General features: G+C 39.1%; 5 protein-coding genes across 10 annotated transcripts; 2 read left to right on the top strand and 3 right to left on the bottom strand.

The window, feature by feature from the left end:
* Window positions 1-87: 87 nt before the first annotated feature.
* On the top strand, window positions 88-24,128 carry LOC117790423 (probable serine/threonine-protein kinase DDB_G0282963). Of its 6 annotated transcripts, XM_034629874.1 has the most exons (9): window positions 12,091-12,246; window positions 13,575-13,578; window positions 14,953-15,973; window positions 17,585-18,546; window positions 18,673-19,207; window positions 19,274-19,451; window positions 20,444-23,089; window positions 23,256-23,594; window positions 23,662-24,128. In XM_034629874.1, exons 3-9 carry the CDS (start codon window positions 15,346-15,348, stop codon window positions 23,681-23,683), a joined length of 5,310 nt encoding a protein of 1,769 aa, XP_034485765.1. In that variant the 5' UTR covers window positions 12,091-12,246; window positions 13,575-13,578; window positions 14,953-15,345; the 3' UTR covers window positions 23,684-24,128. The 6 variants fall into 6 exon arrangements, with proteins under 6 accessions (XP_034485768.1, XP_034485765.1, XP_034485762.1 ...); XM_034629871.1 differs by having other exon boundaries at window positions 17,585-19,207; XM_034629875.1 differs by having other exon boundaries at window positions 17,585-19,207; window positions 23,382-23,594.
* Window positions 89-7,422, top strand: LOC117790427 (ubiquitin carboxyl-terminal hydrolase 46). The gene is made up of 2 exons (XM_034629881.1): window positions 89-226; window positions 5,792-7,422. The coding sequence occupies exon 2, from the start codon at window positions 6,043-6,045 to the stop codon at window positions 7,345-7,347; it is 1,305 nt and encodes a 434-aa protein (XP_034485772.1). The 5' UTR covers window positions 89-226; window positions 5,792-6,042; the 3' UTR covers window positions 7,348-7,422.
* LOC117790431 lies at window positions 445-1,116 on the bottom strand. Its single transcript, XM_034629884.1, has 3 exons — window positions 1,068-1,116; window positions 923-999; window positions 445-865 (listed from the first exon to the last, which is right to left on the bottom strand). The coding sequence occupies exons 1-3, from the start codon at window positions 1,083-1,085 to the stop codon at window positions 610-612; spliced, it is 351 nt and encodes a 116-aa protein (XP_034485775.1). The 5' UTR covers window positions 1,086-1,116; the 3' UTR covers window positions 445-609.
* Window positions 1,542-2,152, bottom strand: LOC117790429. The gene is made up of 2 exons (XM_034629882.1): window positions 2,118-2,152; window positions 1,542-2,052 (listed from the first exon to the last, which is right to left on the bottom strand). The coding sequence occupies exons 1-2, from the start codon at window positions 2,127-2,129 to the stop codon at window positions 1,681-1,683; spliced, it is 384 nt and encodes a 127-aa protein (XP_034485773.1). The 5' UTR covers window positions 2,130-2,152; the 3' UTR covers window positions 1,542-1,680.
* On the bottom strand, window positions 2,962-3,478 carry LOC117790430. The gene is made up of 2 exons (XM_034629883.1): window positions 3,466-3,478; window positions 2,962-3,400 (listed from the first exon to the last, which is right to left on the bottom strand). The coding sequence occupies exons 1-2, from the start codon at window positions 3,475-3,477 to the stop codon at window positions 3,029-3,031; spliced, it is 384 nt and encodes a 127-aa protein (XP_034485774.1). The 5' UTR covers window position 3,478; the 3' UTR covers window positions 2,962-3,028.
* Window positions 24,129-25,258: the final 1,130 nt, after the last annotated feature.

Consider the following 25,258-nt stretch of genomic DNA (forward strand, 5'->3'; position numbering starts at 1 on the left):
ATAATTACTAATTCCCTTATTTGAATTTCCTCTTTTTCATTACAGGAAAACCTTTCCCTAAATTTCTACAACACTTTGAATTGCTGGCGTTTTGATTAAAGTAAACTCTGATTGCTTTTCTCAAGTGCCGTGAAAGTGTTGACTAGAAATAGCTGCAATTGTGAAGTTATTCCTTTTCTCAGAAAGTCTATCAAACAATAAGGCAACAAAGGAAACTTCGCGCACGGTAAGGACCTATCAATGATCTTTTTTTTTTTTTTTTCTAAATATCAAAATAAATATAAATTATGTTTAAAGCTGTTTGTGCTGATTGATTGAGGGTAAAAATAATTGGTATACCTATTGTCAAATCAGTTTCAAAAATCTTTGATCTTCTATCAGACATTTCTGCATATCCAGCTTAGCAATGATTCAACTCCAAATATTAATAATTAATAAACTAAATACTTCATACTGAATATAATAAATATATATATAAGAAGAATACACATTATTTGGTCTTTAGGTGAATTACACAACTGAGTTCCATAATACAATTTGTATGATCTGTCAAAGGATTTGCGTTTCCTCTTAGGTTATATCTAATGCAACTGCTTAATTAATACTTGTTTAACCCGTGAGAATTTTAAGGGTTGTAGATCCAAGTCGAGTGTCAAAGCTGACATTATATGTGACGTGATATCCATTCTCATCGTGCGTAAATTCAGCATGCTCCAGGAAGTCAGTTTTTCCGGAGGAGTCGCTTTCATTGTTGGATGATTGAAAATCCGAGGTTCTCAAGCCTGTAATGACTTCTTCGGTTTCCACCTGCGTTTTATTGCACAGTGTGTCCGTTTCATTGCGAATCTTTGAATTTTGTAGAATACTAAAATTTATTTTCAATCAGTTATCAGTTCTTTTTGTATTGTTTTAAAAAACTTACGTGAATTGATAGTATACCCTGGTGGCGGCATGATTGTAACCGATTGAAATCCAAATTACTAAGAAGAAGCACAGATACTGCAAGGTAAAAATCGTATTGACGATCAATTGACAACTTGTTTCGCATTTCTGTAGAGAATACTTACTGTGATAGCTCTGACCATTCTAGTTCGAGTTCTCTGAATGCACTGTTGAATGCATGAGAACTTCCAACAATGTAAGTTTATTTATAAGATACGATTTTTACTGTGGCGATTCCTTATGTGAATGCTGCACACGGGGAAACGAGTTTAACCGGTCTCAAGACATTAATGCAATTGAGAACTTCGAATTCCCACTTCAGAACGTATCTGAGAGTATTGAATGAACGATTCGACAACATTTATTTCATGTGCTCAACGTATAAACGTGTTTCGAGCTCTATTAAAATATTGATATTGAGTTTTAATTCATAATTGCATTCTGTCTGTGGCAATGATGATTGCCAGTAATTGCCAATTTGATTATCGTAGAATTATCTGTGGGGAATTTTCATTTCAGTGGTAATTTTGGAAAACTTTTCACAGAATGTTAAAACCCCTTAAAAATAAACAATATTTATTCAAAAACAACAATTATAATTTGATATCTCTAATGGATTCCGATCTGAATTCAATTAAATAAATATATTTGCAACTAGTGAGTCCCCTTAGATCTCTAAGGGAATGTACTTTATAATCATTTAACATTTCATTTCATTTACAGTAAAAAGTACAAAAGTTAACCCTTACGTGTAAGTACTTGAAGAAGTCTGGCGCTTAATCTTGTCCCGATTGCAGTTGGAAGGACTTCAGTATCATTCATATCCTTCGTCGATTTTGTATGATTACCAATTGTAGGGAACTCGTTGCCTAATAATACTGGAATGGTTTGGTTATGCTCAATATTGGTTTCCTTTTGAAGATGTGTCTTTTTAAGCGCATCATATTCCTCAGATTGCATAGATAGTTTCGGCGGCATGGTCGTGGATCGATCTTTTCTAAGATCAACTGATAGAGGTGTCATTGTGATATTGTTTCCTTGATTGTCATTTGTAATACTTAAAGGCTTTGCCTCTAAGGACAACAATCCCAAAAGAACGGCGAAGATAATCTGTTGAAATAAAATATCTTTTGTTAATATCTGCTTCATAGTTGATTTCACAATCCAATACTTACGATCGATTGCATTTTTACTGACGTACTGTTTACTAATCCAAGATCGCTGGTTGTTTTATACTCAACTCAGCTTAGTTAGCAATGCGAGAAATTACCCATTGATCCAAGTGTGATTATTGTAATTGCTTTCAACTATAAACGAGTTATCTGAGAGCAGACTTATAGTTTGGGTTATGGGAAAAGTCCACATATTTTTATTTTATGTAATTTATGGAATGACATTGAAATATTAATTTCAAGACAAAATTAGATTTAACTGAAGCTATTTTGTGGATTGCAAATTTCCTTATTTCAATTTATTAAAATACCAAAAATATGTTCCTTACATAATATTAGTATTCGTAGTATTTAAATTTACTATACTTTTTCTTTGAAGAGCCGAGCAATATTTTTCGGCAGTCAAGGAACTGAGTCTACTACTTTATTATTTCTGTACATATTGATATTTTTAGATCTTAATTAAAATTGCAGCTTATTAACGACATTCAGCATGTAATTTTTAACCCAAAACCATAATGCCTGAATATTGTTTTTTTTTGCATTTAGCAGGATATTTTCCACAGTCAAAAAATAATCATTTGCATAAATAGGTACTACTATTTCATTCATCAGGTAGTGATATCAGATCCATCACATGTAAAGAAGCTTTATGAAATTATATTCTATGTTTCCTTATGGATTCACTGGCGAATTCTAGATTTAAATAACTATAGTTTCTGCAATGAAATCATTCTATATGAATTCTTGATGTATGTAAAGTCCAAATTCAGAAAAAGTCTTTAATACTCTCGTCGAGTGCATTAACATTGGCACACGACAAGCGCACGTCAGTGGGGCGTTGTAGTTGTGCGGAATTTTGTACTTTATATTTTATTAAATCTTTAATCTCATTTACAGTAATAAGTACAAACTTAACCAAGAAGTGTAAGTACTTTTAGAAGTGTGGCGCTTAATCTTGTCGAGATTGCAGTTGGAAGGACTTCAGTATCATTCATATCCTTCGTCGATTTTGTATGATTACCAATCGTGGGGAACTCGCTGCTTAATAAAACTGGAACGGTTTGGTTACGTTCAATTTTGGCTTCCTTTTGAAGATGTGTCTTTTTAAGCGCATCGTATTCCTCAGATTGCATAGATAGTTTCGGCGGCATTGTCGTGGATTGATCTTTTCTAAGATCAACTGATAGAGGTGTCATTGTGATATTGTTTCCTTGATTGTCATTTGTAATACTGAAAGGCTTTGCCTCTAAGGACAACAATCCCAAAAGAACGGCGAAGATAATCTGTTGAAATAAAATAACTTTTGTTAATATCTGCTTCATAGTTGATTTCACAATCCAATACTTACGATCGATTGCATTTTTACGGACGTACTGTTTACTAATCCAACATCGCTGGTTGTTTTATACTCAGCTCAACTTAGTTAGCAATTCGGGGAATTACCCATTGCTCCAATTATAATTGCTTTCAACTATAATCAACTTACCTGAGAGCAGACTAATAGTATGGGTTTTGGGAAAAGTCTACTTATTTTTATTTTTAGTAATTTATTGATCGATATTGAAATATTAATTTCAAGACAAAATGAAATTTAACCTAAGCTATATTGTGAGTTCGACTTTTTCTTATTTTGATTTACTACAATACCGAAAATATGCTACTTTCATAAGATTAATATTCGTTACATATATTAAATTTACTAGACTTTTACTTTGAAGATCATCGCAATATTTTTAAGCAATCAAGGGTCTGAATTGCGTATTTTCGGAACATTTTGTTGTTGTCAGATCTCATTTTAATTATATTCAAAGTTTCTCACATATTTCTACTGTGAAATTTGCAACATGTTGGGGACATTCAACATGTAATTATGAGCACCAACCCATAATACCTGATTGATATTTTTTGGATTCAGCAGGAAATTTTCCACAGTCGAAACAATAGTTTGCATAAAAAGGTACTACTATCTCATTCATCAGGTAGTGATATCAGATCCATCACAAATAAAGAAGGTTTTTAATTTAAAAAATTAAATTGGTTTTATTTTGGATATTGGTTATTTGATCAGCCATCAAAATCGATTGTTAAAGCTATTGAATTAATTCTAATTAGATTATACAGTTGTAATATTAAGACTAAAAGTTAATCTTTGGATTAGCAGAAGCAATCTGACATAATTGGTCCTTGTGAGTTTTCTTATGATTATGCTAGAATTTTTAGCAGTTTTGCCGAAAGGCGATTCACTGGCTCCACTGGATATCGTTGGCTTGCATTAAGATTGAGACGAGCTCCGTTCTGCTGTTCAGCGTAAAGGTATTTAGTAGCAGAAGGTAGAAGAAGGTACTCCAACTTGGTGTATTCGATAAACTGGCTGGAAATTATTGAATAGTAATTGATAAATCCCTAAGTAGTCCTTGGGGTTCTTCTTGATGCTTTTGAGATTCTTGAATTTAAAATTCAAAAATATTTTAAATTGGTGTTGCTTATCCCTTGTGGGGCTTACTTTTCACAAGTTTTTCCGCTTTGCTTTAGTTCTCTTGGCTTGCAAATGATTTCTAAGTCTCGATAACAACTCGGGCTCGCTTTTGTACTCTCGCCGAGAGTCGAGTGCAATAACATTGGCACACGACAAGCGCACGTCAGTGGGGCGTTGTAGCTGTTCGGAGTTTTCCCAGCGCACTTGTAGCAGTAATTTCAGAAAAGTCACCGAATCGAGCCATTTACAACTATAATATTATCACTATATTTAGCCCATTGAGTCAACATCACTTATTTATGGTCAATAGTCTAATTACACATTCAAAATTGATCGATTTTAATGACGTTAGTAACTATTTAGTTATGATTCATCTCAATCTGTCCATTAGATGGGAAAATTAAGTGGAAAAGACAGAAAGAGACCTATAAAGTCCATCTGATATTTGGCTGTTAAAATTTTTAAGGTTTTTGATTAAGTATCATATTTCTGGGATTTTCTTAAAAATTGGGGAATGGTAATACAAAATTCAGTGTCCATCCGATCCCTAACCTATATAAATACTATTGGTAAATTGTAAAAGTTGTATTTTTAAAACTTGCACATACATATATTAAAACCAAAAATTTAACAATTCTTCATGATTATATTAAAGAGCATCAACGCGTCGTAAGCTTTTGACATTAATATTCTTGCATGATCTTTGCACAAACTACTGCAGTAGCTATTGTTTTGTGATTAATTGAAGTTCGAATGAATTGAAATATTTATCATCAAGAAATTTAACATATTTTTATTAAATTAAGTTTAAAAATTTTGTGTAATATTTTTAAAAATTATAAAAGCAATGATTAATTTTTAAACAATTTGCTATTAGTGTCCTTAAAAAAGTGTTCATAAAAAGCATATACCCTCACAGACATTGATATGATATGATATTGTGCGCCAGGGTTTTTGGAGAATGTGAAACACTTTGGAAATGGTTTGAAAATATAATGGAGAGGGGATAAAATTGAGGAATTACTTTCGAAAAAAATGATTTTTTTAGTTATATTTTAATTTATTGCTTAGTTTTTAATGTCGCCATATACACACACAATGAAAGTAATGTAAACATTAGAATATTTTTTGATTTTGTCGTTTGTGTTATGCGAAAGAAACTCACGTGTATCCCCTCTTCAAAATTATTTATTTTCAGACAAATAGAAAAGTGTTTTACGCATCTGCCAAGCCAAAAATTCAGAAATCTCTGTAGAAAAATACGAAAATTCAAAGAAAACAAGATAAGAGCTAAGGGCTCGCCGTATGATAATTGTTGATTGAGTCGTAACTCCGTAACTCGTAGAACTACCAAGCCTACTACCACTACTACTACCACAACTCTGCCTAAAACAATACACGGTGTGGGGTTTTCTGTACCGCTGTGCCGCGGTAGCCCCTGTAGCTACCATGGGCGCCAACGTCTCGCAGCTGGAGCGCGAAATTGGCTCCGATCTGTTTCCGCCCAATGAGCATTATTTCGGGCTGGTTAACTTTGGAAATACTTGCTATAGCAACTCGGTGCTGCAGGCCCTCTACTTCTGCAAGCCCTTTCGCGAGAAGGTACTCGAGTATAAGGCGAAGAATAAAAGGCCAAAAGAGACGCTGCTCTCGTGCCTTGCCGATCTCTTTTATAGCATTGCCACGCAGAAGAAGAAGGTTGGCTCGATTGCGCCAAAGAAGTTCATAACGCGATTGCGCAAGGAGAAGGAGGAGTTCGACAACTATATGCAGCAGGATGCCCATGAGTTTCTCAATTTTCTGATTAATCACATCAACGAGATCATTTTGGCCGAGCGCAACACGGGCGGCACAGGGAAGACGGCGAATGGTGGCGGTGCAACTGCTGCCTCGAATAATAGCACCACTAATATCACCAACACCAACAGCAACAGCAACGCTACCACCACGAAGTCAAACTCGACTTCCAACTCCTCGAATTCAACATCGACCTCAACTTCCAATTCGACGGCAACCAACGGAAACTGCAGCAACTCGACGGGTTCCTTGAGTGCCACCACAAGTGTCCTCGATGGTAATGGCAGTCTTACGGCAACGACCACGCCCATAACCCAGACCAATGGGGCTAACACGCAGCCCACTTGGGTGCACGAGATTTTCCAGGGTATTCTCACGTCGGAGACCCGTTGCCTCAACTGTGAGACGGTGAGCAGCAAGGACGAGAATTTCTTCGATCTACAAGTGGATGTGGATCAGAATACGTCCATAACTCATTGCTTGCGCTGCTTTAGCAACACGGAGACGCTTTGCTCGGACAACAAGTTTAAGTGTGACAATTGTTGCAGCTACCAGGAGGCACAGAAACGAATGCGGGTCAAGAAGCTGCCCATGATCTTGGCGTTGCATCTGAAGCGATTCAAGTATATGGAGCAATTTAATCGACACATCAAGGTGTCACATCGTGTCGTCTTTCCGCTTGAACTGCGGCTATTCAACACCTCCGACGATGCCGTCAATCCGGATCGACTCTACGATCTGACTGCCGTGGTTATTCATTGCGGATCGGGACCAAATCGTGGTCACTACATTAGCATTGTGAAGAGTCACGGACTCTGGCTGCTCTTCGATGACGATATGGTCGATAAGATCGAGGCCTCGACCATTGAAGACTTTTATGGTCTTACCTCGGACATTCACAAATCATCGGAAACTGGCTATATATTGTTTTATCAATCCCGCGATTGCGCTGCATAGATGGAGTCTTTAATTATCCTTTGCATAAGGTTTAAGTTTAAAGTTTTTAATTTGCAAATCATAATTCCAATTAATTCAAACCAATTTGTTATTTTAAGCTAATCACCATACGACCATAATTATGCAATAAACTATTCTAAAAGATCAATGTATCATCGTATCTATTGTTTTGCACTAGGTCTAGTATTATTGCTATGGGGGCCTGTCTCTCCGCCGCACAGTTAATAAACGTTTCGTGGAATTTTTCTCCGTTCAGGCAGCTTGACAATAATCCACTTAATAACACTAATTACTAAGCAATTGACAGGTTTTACATTTAAATAGAATTATTTACAGGTGTCAAAGGTGCTGAAGGTGCTACGTGTATCTTCTTGGGTGGTCCATTCCGTCTGTCCAAAGTTGTTTCCCCAGCTTGAGTGACTAATGAGTCATTGATCACGAGCTTATCGCCTGTATAGGGAATCGTGATAATGCCACATCAAGCATCAAATTATAGCTTATAGATCTCGTATGCAAACCACACTCAATAGAAACCGCATTAAGTCGCATCATCGAACATTTCAACAGTGTGTATAATTATTATTGAAATTCTTATCAACAACTTAAACAACAACAAATTGTGGTGCAACAAAATATCGTAAGTTCAGTTAGAATTATTAGCATATTGCACAGTTAACTGAACAATTACGTGCTCCACGATTATACTATAAAATTTGCGACTCTCTCGTAAGGCAAATTTAAATAAATTAAATTAGACTTATTTCGCCACAATTGAAATTGACATAAGCTATCGCAGTTGCATGTATTTGAATGAATTTTTTTTTATTTCCCATGATCTCCCATGACAAATTCGACGTGAAAATTAAAAAAGATGTAGGAAAAAACTAGTCGAAAATCTGTTGAAATATTTTGTAGTTTTGTTATGTTTTTATGTGTGATTCGAAAAGTCATTGGAAATGCCTACCAATTAGTTGTTGTACACTGAGAAAAAATATATGAATGATAGATACATACTGGTTCATAGTATAAGAAAATTGTTTTATTTTATTTTTTTTGAAGAATACAAATAATTAACTTAGACTTTTAAAAGTTTTTTACGAATTCCATTGCCAGGGTATTTTCAGTAAAAATGATAAATTACATTTCTTAAAATACGTCAAGTTTTAAAATCGTATATGTTTAAACAAATTTTTAATTGTATTAATTTTAAATCTGCGTTCAGTTATGCTGCTGCTTTTCTCGCAGTGTGCATATGTATATGCATATTTGTCGCTAAATGACAATCGATGTTGCAGTTGCAGACATGTGTTGCCAGATGGGTTTGTTGCCTGTCATGTTGTTGAGTCGCTCCGTCGCCTTCCGTCCCTCCCTTTGCATTGGTCCCGCAGCGTGTTGGATTGATTAGGTTTATCTTATGGACCGGGTAGACTATTCCGCATTGACGACTTTACGAGTATGAGTATGGCTACCCGTACGTACATTGTGCATACTCTTAAGTACCCGGTTATTACGCACTTTTCAGTTGTCGGCGGATGGCAAATGACTTTCACTTTGATGCGAGAGAGAAAAAACTTTGCGCAATTTCTTCATGTGAAATATGTTTGGTATTTTCTCTGGCATGTGGCATGTGGGGCATACTTGGTGTCAGTTCGATACGGTGTCGACAATATGCAAGTTGACAAGTGACATATTGTTGCTGGACTGCGACATGTGGCAGTCCCTGACTGCCAGCAGGAATATGTCAGGCGATGTTGCAACATTTGCCACAGTCGCCGACCTCCAACTGACAAGTACAAATATATATGTATATACAAAAGTATAAACTATCAGTTTTGGTTTAATTGAGGCGTGGCAGCTGTTGCCGCTATCGAAGGCGTAATTTGGTAAAGAAATTGATTACTTGCTTTCAAGAGTTGTAAATATGCTCTTCAGTAAACAGAGACATCGATTTAACAACACGCCCTTAATTAGCTTGTTGCCACATGTGGCGCTGTCTGCTGGGGCAGATCACCCTTTCGTTCGATCGCCAAATACATCATGTGGGAGAGTGGGATAGAGGAATTCATTTCTCTTGGTCGCTGACATCATTACGATCCGTTACGATATTAAATATGTCATTAAATGTTTCTCAAGTGCGCCTGTCACCATAAAAATATTTAAGAGCAAAACGCATTAGCTCATTTATCATCTATCTGGCGACGGTAACTTGATACCGTCGACATTCAACGTAAAAGTTATATATAAATTTAATGTCTATCGGGTCAGTTTCAACTTCATATGATTTCTAGCCACTTTAACAAAATTTTAAGCGAATTGCTGAAAATATTTTTAAAATAAACTTAGAATTAAATTTAAAAATGTTTAAAAAAAGTCTTTTTTAAACATAGTATAATACATTCCGTTGTTCAAATTACGCAAGGAAACGCAATTGTAAGTATTTCTGTACTTGCGGCATTTCCTCCTGGGGATTTGTGAAATCTTTGACCCACCGCAAACACAACCGAATGCGGTGGCTGACGTTGCACGGTCTCCGCTTGCCGCTTTTGTTTACTTCAGCAATTTATTTTTGTGCGAGGCAATTAAAAACAGTGGCAAGTAGGAGGCCACAAACAAACCTCCGCTTTGCAACAGAAGCCGAGGGTGGTCGAGAAAATTTCTGCGATAATTTGACTTCGTTCTGTCGCAAAATAGCAGAAGGCGATAGGGAAATGAAATTGAACTTGCCAGAGATGACTTTGAAATGCAACCGATGACTCATGCAATTGGGGAAAACAAAACTCGATTATAAATATGGCGCCAAGTCGATAAATGTGTCTCACTACAGTAAGCGCTCACATGTTGAAATTGCTGCGTATCTTCTAGTTTTTTAATTCACTTTTAGTATATTCGACATTAAGTTAAACTTATATTAATGTAACTAAATTTACAGATTGGAATCCAGTTGCGATTTTCTAAATGATTTTCGAGCAGCACCTAAAAGCATGCATTGCAATTTTTCACTAGTTTATTACTCGCTATATTGTTACTCGTTGCCTTCAGATGTTTTTCAATTATTAATGTAAATAAGCTGTCAGCTCTCGTTATTTTCTGGCTGTTGTGCCCGTGTATATCTATAATTTACATTCATATATATATCAATTTATGGATTATGAAAGTGACCTCACCCTGGGGGCCCGCCCAGTGTCTACGCTGCAGCCGCCCTCAGTTGTTGTTTCCGAACGATGGAAAAAGAGATGCCAAAAGGCAGAGTAAAAACAATGCTGTATCTGTAAGATACTTTTGTTTGTTATCTCTTGAAATGCTTTTTATTTTTATGCTTTGAAGAAAGAAAAGGGAAAACACTAAAGTTAAGTATTCGTGATACTTCTGCTATCTATGTAAACATAATATTGTTCTCCGACAAAACTTATTTTAATATTTAAGTATTTTTGTATTCATGTATTGTGATACGTTGTTGCTGTATCTGTGAGAAATTTTCTAAGTTATCAAATAGTTGCTCTCTGAAATTATTTTAAGTGTATGCTCTTTCAGCATGTCATTGTTATTGTTATTGCTTGAAGGCGAAAATTATAGTATTTGTCTGAATATATTTTGATTTGATACTGTAGTTGTATTTGAGAGATACTTTTACGCTTCAGCATGTATCTTTGTAAACAAGTTGTTGCTCTCTCAACGTTTCAATAGAAATGTTATGCTCTTTGAGCATTTTGTTGTTTTTATTTGAATTACTTAAGTAGACTCACTGATAATGCCGCGAGAGGGTCTGGTTGTTTATTTATTTACCATTGACGTACAACATTGAGTACGATTACGAGTACGAGTACGAGTTCGTGTCTGCCATAATATTGTGCCCTTATTGAGTTTCTTTTACAATTTATGCGCATTTGTAATTGTTTTATTGGAAAAAGTCTGTCTTGGGTTTGCTTGCCATCATTAATGAGGCACTTGCACCCACTTTGCCCCTAGTGCCCCAAGTGTCTGAGCTGCAGATGTTTATTGAGTCATGGCACGCGCACATGCGCATTATCAGATCACGATCTTACATGTGCACGTTACAATATGTTACATGAGAGCATATCCTGCCGGAAGCCACTGACTGCACTCAATACACCCCCGACTTTCCTTCTCTCTCTATCGCACACACAATCTCTTGTTTTTTCCCTCTCTTTCTGTCTGCCTCTCTGACCTCAATGAGGGTTCGGTTTGCCACTTGAACAAATGGTTTATCGTTTGCCTCATTAGTTGGGGGGCATAAATTTAAATCTGCTGTTTTAATCATATTCCACTCTAATCGAGCATTGCTATTTTAACATGTGTACAATCTATACTATAAATATACTGTGTATAAATTAAGTGCTTTGACAAAATACAAATTCTTATATTTGTTTTTAAGTTTTAAAATATTTAAATTCAATGTATATGATTATTATTTTGTATTAACTTTACTACATATGATAAAATAAGAAAGCAGCCTAGAAACTGAATCTATGAGCACAATTACTTGACTAGCTGTATGTTAGGCCCTTCTTTCTTTGCCTGCAAATGCAAAGAGAACGAAATTTGTATAGTATTTGGGGTTAATTCTGTTGCACATTGTATAATCAAATCGAATGCGCTCCACTCGCAACGCAGTTCAGTTGTGACTCTCCATCGCTTCGGCTCTTTTCGTTTGCCTTTTTCACTGGGAGGCGCCCCAAGCACACACACTCGCACACACTCACACACACTATACACGGGCAGCTGGGAGAGATTGCCTCACATCGTCGCAGCGGTCGTCGCATTTTGTAGTCGTCGCTCGCTCGCATTATTTTTCATCATTTCAGTCTCCTTGGGCTTGTGCTACCGTGAAAATGTGCGACGCGTCGTGTACGCTTTGAAACCCGATTTTTATAATAGTATGTGCAGTGTGTGCTCTTTCACAAAAATACATATATACAGTTGCAGATACATTTGTAGCTTTAGCTGAAACTTTTGAGATATTCGCAACCCTCAAGGAATGTGCGTTGTGCTGTTAATTAAGGAATATAAACGCAATATCTAAAGTGTGTGTGTGTGTGCGTGTGTGTAGGCGAATATCTCGCCATGCCGGAGTCTGTTATTATTCGCAAGATACAATACTTCTTCAATTGGCATGCTAAAAAGTGACGCACTGTCGCCGAGTGTCGTTGTTGTGTGTCTGTCTGCCCCTCATCCAATTGCCACTGTGCCTCACTCCGTGTTAACAAAGGCCACTTTAACCCCTTATCTCAACGCTGTCGCCGGTTGACGAACTTCTCTCTGATTACAAACTGTTCACTGTATGTTGAAGTTAATCAAAAGAAAATGTTGAAAATTTCAAATTTGTTGTGAGTTGTGCTGCAGTCGGAAATGAGATCACTCGAGCTATGTACTAAATTTACTATCATTATCAAAATATTTCTATAAACTCGTGCCATTTCACTAGATGACGGGGGTGCTTTAGCTTATCTTATCAAGTAAATAATACTTTGATAAGCTGCGATTGCAATTTGCTTTCGACATTTCTATCGTTGCATAGAAAAAGACATTTGTTTTAAGATGACTTCCGCATTGAAAAGGTTTCGTAATTGCAATCGCTACAAAATGGATGCAAAACAACAACAACAACAACGACAACTAGTGAAACTGCAACTGCATCTGCAATTTGTAGCTGCTGCTGTAGATACTTTTGTACTTCTACTTGCATCGATGCATACATTTTCTAGCTCGCTTATTTAATTGTGTCTGTCGTTTGGCAGCATTACAAGAAAGAGAGCGAACCAGCGAGTAATAGAGTGAGAACGAGCGAGCGAGAGAGAGAGTGAGAGAGAGGGGGTAGGGATGGGAGAGAGTTGCAACTGCAATGTAGGCCAACAAGTGCGTTGAACTAAAACGCAGCATGCCACAAATTGTATTCTATAGAGCTTCCAATTTCGAGGCCTGACGTCAGCCAAAAAGTAACTGAAAGTTCTGCAACTCAATGCACATGCCACACGATGCACATGCCTCACGTTGCCTGCCACACTGTGCGTCACACAGCATACACTTTGGTCCAAAATAAAAAGTTCAAAATGTGATTGAACTTCACGTGGAACATGTGGCAACATACACACAATTTTAATTGCCAACAGCCGGTGTGCGTGTGTGTGTGTTGCAAGCGTACCTTGAGACGTAATCCGTGCCACATCTATTTCCAGCCAAGGTGCAATATGAATGCCAAATGAGTACAGTTCAGTTTGCAGAGCGTTTCGCCTGTTCATGATAACTTGCAACTCGCTGTGGCAGCCATTGAATTTATCGATTGAGTGCAAAGATGCTTCAAGTTGTTTTCGTTGTCCATTCCCCCTTCTCTCTCTCTCTCACTCTCTGTCTCTTTCTTTCTCCGTATTTATTGCGTTGCTCTTGGCAGACTGCCATTTAGCTTAACCTCACACTTGCCACACACTCTTTTTGGCCAACGGCAGCCATTTTGCTGCTGGTGTTGTTGCTGTTGCCACACACATAATGAGGCACATTCGCAGGTCCTTGTTGCAAGCAGTCTTGCGTTTGCGCTCGGTTAAGTCCTCAGAATTCTACTCGATATTCCGTTTATTTTCCTTGTCTTAACGGAACTTTCGCTGCTTCCTTTGTGTGGCAATTATGGGGAGTGTCTGTGGCACAGACGTGCCTTAATGCCAAGTTCTTTTCCTTGAATTCAACCCCAAAGCACACGCAAGTCTACAGCTTCTAAATATATATAAACTAATATTATAGTATACATATTATTATATATATTCATGCTGATGTCACACATCAAAAATGCCAAACACCTGGTGATGCCGACATTGAGTATACTCGTCTTTATTCACATCTATACTCATATAGCATTCATACGTTCTGCAAATGCTCTAAATACATTTCAATTGCAAAGCCAAATATTGTGACAATTTATCACACGACGGGGCCTGTCAGCTTAATAATGAACTTAGCCAAAGTATTTTAGTTTAATTTTAGCCAGTCCCAGAGACTTAGCAATTGGCTAAAACCGCTTCTGTTGTTGTTGCAGCAACGTTGTCAAGGTTTCCACAAGGCGAAAAACAACTGCAACTGCAACTAATTTACATTTCCTTTTTCCGGCAGTATTCGTCTAATTTATGCAACTGAAAAGTAGGCTACTGTCCCAAACAAAGCGCCTCCTATCAGTTGCAATGGAGACACGCTAAGGTGTACTGTTAAAAACGCCAAAATTCTTAAAATTAGAATCGATATCTGAAGTAAAAAATCTTAAAATACAAAATTTTTATAAAAAATTACCATTACCATAATTTTTGCTGAATAAAAACTTTCAGAATTAAGTTTTCTTTTGCACAAAAAATATATATCTAAAGCTTCCCATATATATTCTGACCCTTAGTTTCGGTTCAAACCTGAGAAGCTCCAATAAAAAGTCCCAAAAATGATTGAAAATTTGTGTTTAGCCTATGAAAACATCTCCAGGGACTGCAGCGAACTCATAAATAAGTTTAATATGTTTTCTTGCTGGAACATGAAAGAGAAAACAAAATATAAATACATATGCATCTGGTATATGTATTTATAAAACTTAACATTGTGACTGTACACACACAGGCAACTGAGAAAGAAAACTTACGCATAAAAGCAAAACAATATTTAAAAATAGAACATTTTACAAAGAAATCAAAATGAAAAGTGCAGTGTAAAGAGAAGCGATCGGCAACTAAAATAAAATGTGGAAACGATCGATAGAGTTTAACTCTTAAAAAACAAGACAATACCAAAAATTATAAATAACAATTGTCCGGAAAACGACGGGAACTTGGCAACAAGTGAAACAACAACAAGAACAAAATTAAAAAAAAAAAGAAGTTTCCAGCAGCAGCCTTAAGACTGCGTTGGTCCAAACAGTCAACGGGCCTAAAATAACAATAGCAGCAACAGTGACAGCAACAGAAGCCGGCAACATTTGTTGCAGCAACATTTGATGGTCGCACTTGCAACTCAATGTTGTTGCTTTTACTAGCATTCATCATGAGATACGTAGACATTTCCAAAGTGCAACGACGGCAACGCTGCACGGCCTGCGCCAATGCTGGTGTTGATTGCCCCCGCAACAGCAACTGCAACATCGATGGCAACGGCAACAACACGATTTGTTGGCAACATGTTGCTGCCACCAGCAACAGCAGCAGCACCAGCAGTGGTTGCGATAGCAGTAGCTCCTCCAAAGAGAATTATTATGCACCACAGCAGCAGCAACATCAGCAACAACATCACCACAGCAACATTGGCTTGACACCAGAGCAACTGCAGCAGATACGTTACTATCAGCATATGCAGCAGCAACAGTTGCAATTGCTGCAACAGCAGTTGTTGCAGCGACGCCGCCTGCAGCAGCAACTTCGCGAACAGGGCGTGGTTCCGCCCATAACAACAACAACAACATCGTCTGGATTGACCTGCAATCAACAGTATTTAATGCAACAGCGCTTGCAACAACAACAGCAACAATATGTTGCCAATGTCAATAACAACAATGACAATGATTATTTGAACAACAACAACCAACGCAACAAAAGCAACATCAATAATAACAATAACAACAACAGAGTTGTCCCAAATCTGACTCAAGGTAGTTTAAAGTATTTTGACTTTCGTCTTTCGTTTTTAGCCTTAAGTGTAAAGTAAACTTTAATTTTGTTAATTGTTTTTGTCGTTTTAAATATTTGTTCTCTCAAAGAGCTTAGCCAATATTATCTCTTGTTAAGCTCCACTTTCCAAACATTTTGAATCAAACTCATAATAGATCGTAATGAAACCCAAATGAGCTTATCAAAAAACTAAACTCGTTAACTTAACTTTCCTGTCATATACTCACAATCGTACTTATGTTTATGCACTGTAATCAAGTATGTATTTATAATACCTTATTTACATCACGAGCACACCCAAGTGTATCTTTGTTCAGCATTTTATTTTGATTGCAAAAGCAGACAAATCTTAAAGGTATAATGTAAAACAGATATCATTCTAAAAATAAATCTAATCAGTTTAATAGGTTTTGCTGTTTGTACTTTAGTTGTCATAGATAATTTTTCTATTTCGATTTAATTTAATCAAAGCTTGATAAATTTTGATTGATAGTTTCTTGTTTTTAAACAATAATGTGCAATAGTAATCCGACATGTTTAGTTTAGTTATGCATATGAATCTAAAAGCAACAGAAAAATAAATCATCCATAAAAAATAAAAAAAAAAATATTTAAATAACGCGAAAATAAATCAAAATTAATTTCAACTCATCTGAATATGTATTGCTTCAAAATACATGTTAAAAGGGTGCCTTCTACTATCTAAATTTGTGAAACATTTCATATAAGACAGTTGAAGAACTTTTTCGCTGTTCCCCACACAATTTTTGTTTACACTGAAAGTTAATTATAAATTCTCGACAGATAGAGACTCGCTGTCAAAGAAAATTTGGACAGCCGAGTAGTCGATGGCACTGCACCATTTTCAGTCAAAATTTGTTTATTTTACAAGTAATTGCTGCATTTGGGGAAAGTAACCGACTCTTGACACGGCATATGCCCGTGACTGCTTTAACTTTAACCTTTAATGGGCAGCTAAGTCAGTTGCATGTGCAACGCAATGTTGCAATGTCACAAAGCAGCAGTAAAACTATAAGAAATACCAGAAAGTTGTTCAGACTGAGGCTTTTATGGGCTGATAGGCCGTGCCAGGCCTGCGTCTCCTCGTGGTCTGAGTCGTAAAAATCTCGCGGGTATAAAAATAATGCCAATAGCCTTGGGCCTGCTTCAGGTATAATGTGTGCTACTTTAGTGCCAGTTCTCCTGCTCCGACATCATAAAAGTTAATTGAAACATTTCATGCTCCACAAAAACTGAAGAAACTGTCACATTTATTGCTGGAAAATGCGCGGCACGCTAATGCGTATTAGGCTCAAGGCATATATGTAATTTTATTGGAATTGTGGCAAGTTGACTGACTGTCCCAACTGATGAGGTAATTGACTTCAGATGGCTGGGCTTATTAAAAAACAAGTTTAAATTATTAAGCAATGCAAAAACCAAGCTATTAATCTGAAACATAATTTTAATCATTATATTTATCCTAAGGAGAAAAAATCAAAAAACAGCAAAAGAAGCTTCATATTAAGATCAATTGAATTTTAAAAATTAACTTATGAAATCTAATTTAATTTTCAATTTACTATTTGCAGGATTAAAACTTCGACGTGGCATGACAGAATTCTCAACAAATAACGACAACAACAACATCAACAACATCAGTAGCAGCAACAGCAACAATAACAACAGCAACCACATTAGCATAAGCCATATCGAAAATCAATTTACATCACAAACTAAACCGCAACAAAGCTCACCCGTAACTCATAGGCCATATAAGAAAAGTAACCCCACATCGCATCCCCATCTGCTTTTAAGCTTAGCCCAACAGCAGCAACATCAACAGCAACAGCAACATCAACAGCAACAGCAGCAACTGTTGCCAGTCGGTGGTGGTAAGAAATACAACGGCAACACGGCTGCATACAACACGGTTTTGGCCAGCGTCAGCGGCCCCGGGTCGGCCCCTCAGTCCCCGCTTCATTACAGAAAACCCCTCAATAGTCCCAACAATTCGTTGTTCGCAGTTGCCGCCGCACATGCAACAACGGCAACAAACGCTGGAAAGCGTTATCAGCAACAGCAGCTGAACGATCGCCTGTTGCAGCAGCAACATTTGCAATTTTGCCAGCAGCAACAGCTGCAACAAGTGCAACAACAGCGGGATGAGGAGGATGCCAATGTTGCCGCCTCCGAGGAACTGAGCGAAGAGAGTCTCAAACAGAATGTGGCCATTGTGCTGAGCAACTTGGATCGCTATAACAACGCCCTGCGTAGCATCATCCTGAATGAGCAGGTGAGCAACATCAGCAGCGTCAGCAACATCAACAGCATCAACAGCATCAATAGCAACAGCAATAGTCTGTTCCTTGACGAGGATAGCTTTTTACGTAACAACGACAACGTTGAGGCGGACAACAATAACTTTGTGTGGGGCAACATGGCGGCAACAAATGTGGCTACGGTGGCAACACCCGAATCCGATTACAACAGCAATGCAACAACGCCAGGCGGTCGCAGCAATGAGCCTGTCCAGCAGCAGCAGCAACATGGGGTAGGTGGTATGCTTTGTGGTGGTGGTGTCAATGGTGGTGGTGGTGGTCTCAATGGTGGTGGCAACAATCTCAACTGTTCGCTGGCCTCATCGCAAGATTTTACTCACGACAATTCCGATTATCAGTGGTTCCTGGACTATGGCTATCGGGATTGTTGCGGCGGCTTGCAACGCAGTGTCCTCAGCTCCATTTATTATGACGATTTGGCCATGAATTTGGATGCCAACCTGGCTGAGGCGGATATGGAGAGTTTCCGGACTGAGGACATACACTCGTTGTTGTCGCAGTTGCCAGCTTATTGCAAGAGTCTCGGCGGTGTCAACAGTCGACTACAGCATTCGCTGATATTTCAGCAACAACAGCAGCAACAGCAACAACAACAGCAGCAGCAACAGCAACAACTACAACACAGCAATATGATTTACAACATGCAACACAACATGTCGCAGACGTCGACAACGTCAACCAATGAACTCATTGACAACTCCTTCTGCAAATCAGAGTTGCTCTTCTCCCCAGTTAAGGAATCGCACATCTCCGTCGATTCCCTGGACATGGATCCGTATCCCGACGAGGGCGACATTATACTCACCTGCAACAAGGATAACTATACAATTGCCTTTGAAGGCAGCGTTCTCTACTCCGACGACAGTTTCTACGGTAAGTATTTTTATTATAATTAACTCAATTCAATTCTTAACAATTATTGCATTCACCAACTTAAAGCGGAACCATGTGAGATCGCGGCGAAGAACAAACAGAACTGCATCAATTTACACGGCAATCTGGAGGATATTGTGATGCGTAACAAGGCCCTGGAGGTATCCATGTCACGTTCAGCCCAATCTTTTCAGCTGCTCTGCAAGTCGCCCAACAGGGCCCAAAACAAAGCTCAATTGCAGCGGTAAGTGTAAAGTCCCAACACACACACACACACACACACACTCTCACTCTCAACCCTTCAGAGAGAGAGAGCGAGAGAGAAAGAGAGAGATTGTTTTTTGGCATTTCAGCTTTGCATTGCGGATGTCTACACCCCCTACTTTACCCTTCACTGCCCTCCGGCTTGATGCGACTGCATCAGTGAGGTCATTTCAATTTAGTTCAATTAGCTTTCATTTATCTGGCACACACTGAAATTTGCCTTCTCATATGAGAGAGACTGATCACGAGTTTCCCTCTTTCTTCCATCGCCTTGGTTAGTTAGATTAACCCGACATTGCCAGTGTTTTTACAAAAAAAAATATAAATAGAAAACAGAACAAGTTTATAAATTTATCAACATCAAATTGATGACAAGCTTAGCTTTTTATTTTCAAGAAAAGTTTTAGAAATTTCAGTTCTTCAACCAAGAGGTTTATCTTAGATATTAATAAAAATAATTTTGCCATTTTATTCTTTTTTAATTATTTTATGTTATGCTAATGAGCTTATGGTTGATTAAAAAGAAAGCTGAAAATTTCAAATAATAAATGTATCCATTTGGGTAGATTTTTAAAGTCCATAATTTTTTCATAAAAATGATTTTTAGCTTTTTAAATTTTGTTCTGAAACTGAGCTTAAGATCGATGGGATTTATTTTCAATACATATTTTTCGTCCAATGCTTTATCGTATTTGAATCTATATTTAAAAATCGCTTTAATAGCAGAAAGTTTCCTAAATCAAATTTCCTGCCCTTATAGAGTTGGTTAATACAAATATCATTTAAATATTTACTTCATAAGTGGTTAGTCAATCAGTGAGCAGAAAGGGATTTATGGATAGAGGTTAACTTTATGAGAAAACCCGCAAAAAATTGCATTTCAAATGCTGTCAGCCAAAAGATTAATCCTCGAAAATTTCCGCCAGCAAAATTTGTAATGTGAAAACGCTCGATGTGTCTGCGGTTGTAAAGACGCTCGTTTTTCCTTGTCCCGTCCGCTTGCAGGTATCCGTCGGGCAACAACAACAACGACGGCACGGAAACGATCACCATAACACGCCACATGCCGCAGTGCAGCGTGAGGAAGAGCAACAGTCTGCCGAATTTGCAACGGGCAATTGCATTGAGTGAAACTCTGCAACAGCAGCAGCAGCAACTGGAGATGGAGGTGGAGGGTAATCGGAGTGAGCAGGCAGAGGATCAGTCGGGACCATTGAATGTATCGCAGGCCATTAGCACATCCACCATGGAGTCGTGCACATCGCGTTCCCGCAACTTGTTGCCCATGTGTCAGATGCCCATCTCGATCAGTGTTTCCATATCAGAGCGTTTGCAGGCGGATCAACAGTCGGAGCAGCACAAGGAGGCGATGAACACGCCGACGCCACAGCAGCAACACCAGCAGCAACAGCAACAACATCAGCAACATCATCATCATCATTCGCATCGGCACAAACATCGTTGTAGCTGTGCCTTGTCCTCGACTCAAGCAAGCCAGAACTTTTGCTCGGCGGCTTCGCAGGCGCACATCTCTGGATCCGCCTCGTCGGGCAACTCCAATCCGGCCGCCTTCAATCTAGTCAAGCTATTCATTAAGCAGAAGAGCAGCAGCAGCAGCAGCACTTGTGCCCAGGACGAGGCTCAGGCCTGTGCTCTAACCAGCATGGATGTCTCCTCGGGCTGTTGGCCCTCCAGTGATGCGGCCGGCTCGAGTTGCAGCAGCAGCTCCTTGGAGAAGCGTTTGCGAAAGAAGAGCATGAATGATTCGGGCAAGGGATCTGCTGTGAGTCGCCATGACGAGGAGGAGAACTACGAGGAGGCGGGTGCAGAGGCATCATCGACACCCAAGCGACAGCTGCGCACTCGATGCAATTCTGTATTCTATGAGGATGGCGCCAGCTCCAGCTCGACGGGATCTCTGACGGCCACCAATTCGCCGGCCCATCGACGTCGCAGTGTTCCTCTGCGCAATCCTCAGCTCTATCAGGTTGCCGCGAACACACAGACTCAGATGTCGACGCAGTGCAGCGAACATTCATCGGAGGCAAGCAACTCGGAGCAACTAACGCAAGTCCCAATGGGAGGCAAGTCACGTCGTCCGCTTTCGTGTGCCTCCAACTCTGAGATGATAACGCGATCGATGCAGACATCTTGCGGTTCCCTGAGCACCACAAGAAGCAGCCTTAGCGAGAGGTACAAGTGTGTGCCACCCTCGTTTCTGGCCAAGCTGCACAATCTGGGCGAGCAACGCGAAGCGCCCATCTATGTCATCTATCCGAACTATGCGCTGCCCGATCTGGGCTTTGTGAAGACCAACACCAGCACCGAGGTGATCTTCTCGCCCTTCAACTACAAGATGACGCTGGATAATGCCGGCAACAGTTCCATGGGATCCCTGAAGAAGCAGCGCGGCAGCCAGAGCATCAACGAGAATGAAATGTTCAAGACATTGGACTATAAGCACATCTCCGACTGGCATTCCCTGGCGACGCTGCTGCCCGTGGAGTATCGTCGGCGGTTGCAACACATTCCTGAGGTGCGACAGATTGCGGATCAGCTGGATGCGGAATTGTCGCAACGTCCTCTGTTCTGTATGACGCCGCCCATTCGTCGAAATCGCCCGAATGTGTGTGATTGTGCCAAGAACTTGCAGCAGACCCAGTTGGATGAGGCGTCCAGCTCAGGATCTAGTCAGCCGCCTAGCTCTGGCTATCGTGGCTCATCAACGCTGCTCACCGATTCCGAAATGGACGCTGATCCTCTCAAGCAAATGTATGTCTATCAGTATGAGCAACAGCGCATGGACTCGGCTGTCGACAGTCGTCCGCCTGTGGGCCAAACTCCTGCTCATCCCATGCCGCGCAGCATTCTGCGTAAAGCAAACTCAACGCAGTTGCGTTCCAACCGCAACTCCATGATCGAGGCGAAGCAGACGCAGCAGCTGTCGAAGCTGGAGAAGCGGCGCAGCTTGCCGGAGCCGCCTCACAATTATGCGCTCGGCTCAACGGACGAGCTGGCCGAGGTCTTTGAGGAGGAGGAGCATATGCCGCAGGCACAGCCCGTGAAGCAACGACTCTCTCGCAAGGATCTGGATGCGCGGGCCAGAGCTGAGAACTTTCTCGCCTCGCTGCCACGTTCCGAGCTCAAGTATTATGCCGAGATCGCCTCCATTCTCGAGTCTTCCGGTGAGCAGGTGCAATACGATGCGGCGGCATTGAAAAAGGAGGTCAGCCGTGTGCTCAGCCAGCAGAAGAAGGTGTCATTTAACGATGTTGCGGCTGCGGCTGCGACTGCGACTGCGGCTGCAACTGAATCGGAGCTGCAACAGCAGTATGCCAAGCGATTCTCGACACCGCCCAACTCTCCAAACATTTCCATTGCGGCGCTGCAACGACGCGAAACTCTGGACGTCCAGGAGCAGCGAAAGATTGAGAGTAATCGCTTCAAGCGTCTGCAGATCCAATGGGAACTCATGAGCAAGGAGTCCAGCATGCTCAAGGATCTGGCCAGCGAGCAGGCAACCAAAAGCGGAGGATCAACGCCCACGTCCAACTCGGGCAGCTCCAACTCGGCGCAGAAGTCGCGTATTCCACGGCCAGTTAGCTATCCAGCAGGAAGGTGAGTAACTGCAATTTTAATCGATTAATCGATTTTCATTATTTAAAATTCTGGTTTTTTGGAAATACATGTGTTTGCTAAATTCTACTTTCGGTTTCTTTTCGGTTTCAACTTTCAACTTTATCATTTTGCATGATGTGTTTTTGGTTCGATGTGGCCTCGACAGAAGTCCTCGGCCAAGTGCCACGAATCCCTCTCCCTCTGCGTCTTCGGCTCGTGCCACATCCAAGACTGACAAAACTAAATATCCCAATTCGCCCGCTAATCTTTCCTCCTCCCCACAAATCTGCAGAGTCAGCAGCGCACATGATGCAGCCAGCAGTGGCAAGTGCAGCACTCGTTCCCCCAGTCGCATTGTGCAACCGAAACGTTACAGTCTTGCCGGCCCGCCCACAACAACAACAACTACGCCCACATCCGGACGTGCACGCACTCCTAGTCGAGGTGGAGCCACAGCAACAGCACCGAATACTCCCAAACGTCACAGTGTCACCCCATCGTCCAGGTGAGTGTGTCAAATGAAACTTTCTTTTATTAATTTCAATATTAATTCCCATTTCAATTCATTGCAGACCGACTTCACGAGTGCGCTAAGTCTGGATTATGGAATTGGAGTTATAGCAATTGGCAATAGTCAGAGATTAATCGATTAATCGATTCATCGAGATCCCACATCAAAATCCAAAACTCAAAACATATTAACAAAGAACAATGAGACATTGTATAAAACTAGTTTAAGGCTTTGCGCGGCTCTTCTGCTTAGTTGCTGGCCTTGGCCCAAATAAAGTGATACCAACAGCAAACGTAGACACATCTGATAGAGACCGAAAGAAAATGAAAGAGATAGAGAGATATAGACATCAAGAAGATGAGAAAAATGATAACGGCCAGTGGTCAGTCGCAAGTGCTAGTATTTTTTGATTGATTTAAGTTGCAAAATGCGAACTGCAATAGCGGAAGGTAGCTAAATTTCCTTTTTATAATTATACAAACTGCAATTAAACAAATATTTTGATGTATATACATACAAAAAAAAAAACAACAACACTCACACACACACGGGCATACTTAAGCGTTATTTCCATTAGCTAATCAGAGATACAGACAAGAAAAATATATCTTGATATACATGACACACAAATTTATATAATATGCGTATACTTAATATACATACGAGTACGAGTAAATACCAATACATCAGGACAACAACAAAATGAAATAAATAATTAAACAAATTAATTATATACATTTATATGCGAGAATACATTTTATGAGCTCAAAAAAATGATTAGAGAATGACAAAAGTCGCTGCGCTTTATAATTTGCTACGATTGGGATAACTATCAGAAATTTAATTTATGAAAATGGCCTTTAGACAGCGAAGAGCTTTGCGAATTGTTAACTTTTATGTTTGACATAGAAATGGAGGTTTTAATTTGGCGTTTAATTGAGTTTTTAATGCTGAAACTTTTGGTTTTTTTTTTTTATTACCTGCTTTTGCTGCTTAGTCTAAGTTCAAAGTGATTTCAAACTGTACTATATACGTTAATCTATTACTATCTTTACTCTATGATTTGTACTTTTAAACTTCCCATCTATCTATCTAACTATCCATCTATAAAAGAAACAAACTCTTGCTATTAATTACTGGAAGACATAATTTATACTTTAAGCTTAAAGTTAACCACTTTTGTATCCTTAATTGTATAGATATTTTTATTATTGTATATCTACTCATATACAAACCTACACACACATATTGTATTGTATTTGCGGGTGAGTTGTATCACGATAAGGATATGCGGGAAATAATTATATATATACATATTAAACAAAAACAAAAATCAACAAATCAAACAACAACAACAAAAAATGTATAAAACACACAAAAAACCAATGAAAATATTAATAAAGAAAAAGTATTATCAAAATCAACAACCCAATTTTGTATTCATGATAGCTGTTAAAACGAAGTTTGTAATATTATAGATAACCTGAGATATGTATGTCGAAAGTATAATTTTGTTCGACCAGTTTATCAGTTTTCAATAGGTTAAGAATATATAACGACATTGAATCTATATATAGCATGTAGAAATATTAAACAAATTATTTAGAGATTGAGCAGTCTAAGTGATTTACTGAGAAGAGAATGATTTGGATTCCTGC

Source organism: Drosophila innubila (assembly GCF_004354385.1).
Source record: "Drosophila innubila isolate TH190305 chromosome 3R unlocalized genomic scaffold, UK_Dinn_1.0 2_E_3R, whole genome shotgun sequence".
Lineage (NCBI taxonomy): Eukaryota > Metazoa > Arthropoda > Insecta > Diptera > Drosophilidae > Drosophila > Drosophila innubila.